The sequence below is a fragment of the Perkinsus marinus genome (genome assembly GCF_000006405.1).
Source record: "Perkinsus marinus ATCC 50983 genomic scaffold scf_1104296929480, whole genome shotgun sequence".
NCBI lineage: Eukaryota > Perkinsozoa > Perkinsida > Perkinsidae > Perkinsus > Perkinsus marinus.
This window is the reverse complement of record NW_003216417.1, coordinates 31,131-35,117: the sequence shown is the minus strand read 5'-3', so window position 1 is coordinate 35,117 and position 3,987 is coordinate 31,131. Positions and strand designations below refer to the sequence as shown.

General features: G+C 43.6%; 2 protein-coding genes across 2 annotated transcripts in view; both read left to right on the top strand.

The window, feature by feature from the left end:
• Pmar_PMAR015767 (hypothetical protein) overlaps nt 1-118 on the top strand; it is a gene marked incomplete at both ends in the record, with an annotated part of 1,349 nt that extends 1,231 nt beyond the window's left edge. Inside the window, one exon of the mRNA XM_002787271.1 lies at nt 22-118. Within this exon, the coding sequence (XP_002787317.1) occupies nt 22-118 (97 nt within the window). The remainder of the gene's footprint in view (nt 1-21) is intronic.
• A 3,648-nt stretch (nt 119-3,766) lies between these two features.
• The window catches only part of Pmar_PMAR015766 (hypothetical protein), a gene marked incomplete at both ends in the record, with an annotated part of 1,473 nt that continues 1,252 nt past the window's right edge, over nt 3,767-3,987 (top strand). Inside the window, one exon of the mRNA XM_002787270.1 lies at nt 3,767-3,785. Within this exon, the coding sequence (XP_002787316.1) occupies nt 3,767-3,785 (19 nt within the window). The remainder of the gene's footprint in view (nt 3,786-3,987) is intronic.

Sequence of the window (3,987 nt, the reverse complement as noted above, 5' to 3'; positions counted from 1 at the left end):
AGTGAGTTAATGAGCCGACAGAGAGTTTGATGGAACTGGTCAGATCGCGAATGAGTCGCTGAAGGACGCGGTGTTGACGGCTATCGAAGAAATGCTAGGAGAAGCGACATCTCTGTGATGTCATCGCATGCTCTTGTGAACTACTTTTCGTTATCATTCAGTGTTGAGTTCAAAGTTTGACTCGATGTGAAATACGACAGTTCATCGCGACACTTTCTTAAGGAGCTTCCTGGTTGTGCTCTTTGCAAACCGGTTCACGTTCCGGATGAGCATACGAGTTATGTGGATAGATCTACCAATATGGGTTAGAGGGCTCTCTTATTGTCGACTAGAGAGTGGAGACGAACGAAGTGCTCGCTGGCAGATCGAAAACATCATCAGAGACTCTCGCACACAGTGTTGAAATATATGTCCACTTCTCCCAGCTGAGTTCTCGAATTTCCTCACTAATTATGGGGATCTGTAGATTAATTTGGGTAGGCGTGTACAGAAACTAACGAGCTCCCCTGAAATTGCTCGGACTTTTCATATTGTCACCAACACATGTAGTTTATTATGTGCGTTTTCCCCCAGACTGCTCGCCCACGTGATGGCTAATACGATGTGCACTGAGAACTGGAAAGACCTCATCGTAACTCCTCCTTCTCTCGATTATAGTGTATACTTCTTTGTTTTGAATAATACATACTTATGTATATTTATACATGAGTATGTTATTCAAATCACTAGTCTTATTCGAAAAAATTTTCTCCCGTGTTATGCTCAAATGAGCACTCGAGTTTGTTTTCAATCTTAGCAATGAAATGAAGCAAGATGAATCATATCCGTAAATGCAGGAGTGTAATTAACCGAAGCAATCAATCATATTGCATCATAAGCCCGCCAGGAAGGTACTGGCGGGCTTCAAATGCCCCTGAGCGAATAATCGACCGAAGTGCTCAGCTATTGCATAGCTGGAGTATCTCATTCTAGATATAGCCGTCCATTCAGCTCGTGATTGGTTCTTCAGTCGTGTCAAAACTCTCTCTGGTTGTGGAGAAATAATTTGCCCGAACACTGTGGTAGTATATAGCTCCGCTCGCTCCGCAACAAGAAGTACCTAAGTTATATTCATTCGCATCTCACAAGTCAACCACCCTGCACGCCAAGGACAGAATGATCGATATTGGGCTCATCACCCAACAAAAGTCGTACCACAGGGCTCAGTAGGCGCACAATGCGTGAGCCCGGCGTTATTGTGCAAGCGTGCAGGCTGGCTCAGTGTTGCAGATCAGAGATGAGAGGCGACGTACTCGTAGAAGGCAAAATACGATCGGCTGCTGATGAGGGTGTATTCTATGCAGATAGTAGAACCAACTGTGTATAGCTATATCAGCGACTTCAGCAAGATTGAGTGTCCAATAGCAACATCAGCTTAGTGTTATGTTGACTTCTCGTGTGATCTGTCTTCACGTTTCACGTATGTGTATTGTGCTCCTGTAGCTCCCTCCAGCTCATACTCTGACTGGAGTGACTCAGGTGAACTCAATGACCTCGGTGATGACATTGATAGTGGCTGTGACACTTAGGTAAGGTTATACGAAGCGTTATACCTCGCTCTATGAAAAGGAGAAGAAGCTATGTGTTTGCGTGCCGCATGCTGCGGTCCGCTGCACGCATGACCAAAACAAGGCTTGGTGGTATCATCAAACTGAGTATACAGCTTAGGTGAGCTGGGATAATACCCAGCAGCACATAGTAGTGTTGAACGACACGGTACAGCTCCTTCTAGTACAATTGTCCAAAACAGGCCTAGACTGACCGTATAGTATTTGTATACTAGAGATGGAACTGGTCTTAGCGTTCGACTATCCGCACGGCTGAGCTGATGAGCTATGGATTGTATTGCAGTGACTGAGCTGGCTCTAGCGTTCAGCATTGCCCCCAACACTTTTTCAATCATGGCTGCATTCTACCTGATGTTGGTCTGTCTGCTCAACCTCATCCTCAGTCTTCAAGCTGAGGGTATCCCTGCGCACTTTCGTGCACTGTCGAATACCCCCTGCCGCCCGGAAGATCTGTATTGTAAAGGAGGTTGCCAAAAAGGATGCCACTGCGTAGCCCCTACTCCTTTTGAGCGTTGTATCTGTAAGTGCTAGTCCCAATAGGGAGATGAGCCTCGACAAGTTCAATGATGAAAGTACTTACTAGCGCTGAGTACATATTTTTCATAACTTTCCGAGATGTTATTATCCTGGTGGATGCAGTGAATTGTCTTTGCTGATTAATAACATCAACGGGTCTTGACAAAACATTATGCTGTAATTATTGATATCACTTTTTCACATTGCCATCCTAGGTAGGCATGTTGTGTTATGTTTAATGACTACGTAAGCGATGTGACGACACCGAGCAATCCTTACATTGTAAAGGAGTCGCGTCGCTATTGTTAGTGATTTGCTCAATGAGATAAGACTACTGTCAATATAATTGCAGAAGAGTGCCTTACAAGGCTTGATCATACCTGAAGATATTTCCCGGTGGCGAAGACCATCCTCACTCGCCCTAGACCCCCACGATACCTTTCTCACTCGGGTGAAAGTTTGTGAGGTATCCCGCACAGAGCTCGCCCTCCGTTCACCTAGCCGACGTAGACTTCCTTCATCGTAAGCATAGCTAGAGGAACCCTCCAGCCTAGAGAGACACATTGCGTTCTACGGGAGGCTGTAATTTCTGTCACTAACCTGATCACTCGTTGAGTCATTCGTTCCGTTGACATTAATTTATAACACTCAATAAAAAAGCTTGCCTGAATTCATCCCTCTCGGAGTAAAATACATCGGTGCTAGTCTCACTAAGCCTGTTTTCGGCGTTGGACTTTAAACTCATACACACATACCCGTTGAGTTGTTCTACACCGCAGATTCCGTTGACATTGATTCATCACATTAGAGTATTATCATTTGGAATAAAAGCTTGAATACGACAGAAGCACAACAGCTTCCTACAAGACGTAACTAGAAAGCAGTGTTGGAATATTTGTTGTCCTCAACTGGTGCCAAAAGCTTCCTGCTAATTATAGCTGTTTATATACGAATTCGGGTAGTAAAAGAACTTACCAAAATTTCATCAGAATTTTAATATTGCCATCAACACACGTAGCATGTGCATACCTTGCTGCTTGCTCATCCCACACTACACAACTACTGGACGATACAATTGCCAACCCGCCGAAAATCTGTTGTACCGTAGTTGGTTCAGCTGTTATAAATTTTACCCAATGAGTAAATCAATGAATGGCAACACAACTATGCGTTCACACGAAAGTTCGGCAACTGGTACTGCTCCCAAGGCCAAGTCAGATTCCTATATGGAACAATATCAAACTTTCAATCAAGTATGTGTTGGGATACAACCTCTCAGCTGAGCTTGGGAGTTCTCTCACTAATTTGAGAAATTTACATACGAATTTTGGTAGAGATGTGCGGAAATCAATGAAAATTTCGCAAAATTTCCTTACATTTTCTAACCTGTGGTTAATCATGTGAAAATATTCCCACGAGCACGGCGTGCTAATATTCACCTTGTAGGATGGGAGAGGCTGTCTACTATCAGAGCTTGGTAACTTGCTACGACTATGTGGCTTCAGCCCTACTAACGCCATGTTGCACTCATTTGAGGTGCGTAAATGGTGGTCAGTCATTGAAATAACATTACAATGTTAATAACATTACATTGTTCGAAACATAGTGTTTGCTATGGAGGATCGAGAGAGCGATGATGAGACATGATCGGAATCTTGCAAGGTGGTTGTTCAGTGTATATTTCAGTCCATTGCCGTGTGGAAAAATATGCACATGGTCAACTACATGCGTAGATGACAATATAGAAATTCTGAGGAAATTCTCATTGGTATGTGAACCTTTCTACCCTAATTTATATATGAACTTGTACAATTAGTGAGGGAACCACTCAATTCAGCTGAGGGAAGCGAACAAAAAATATGCA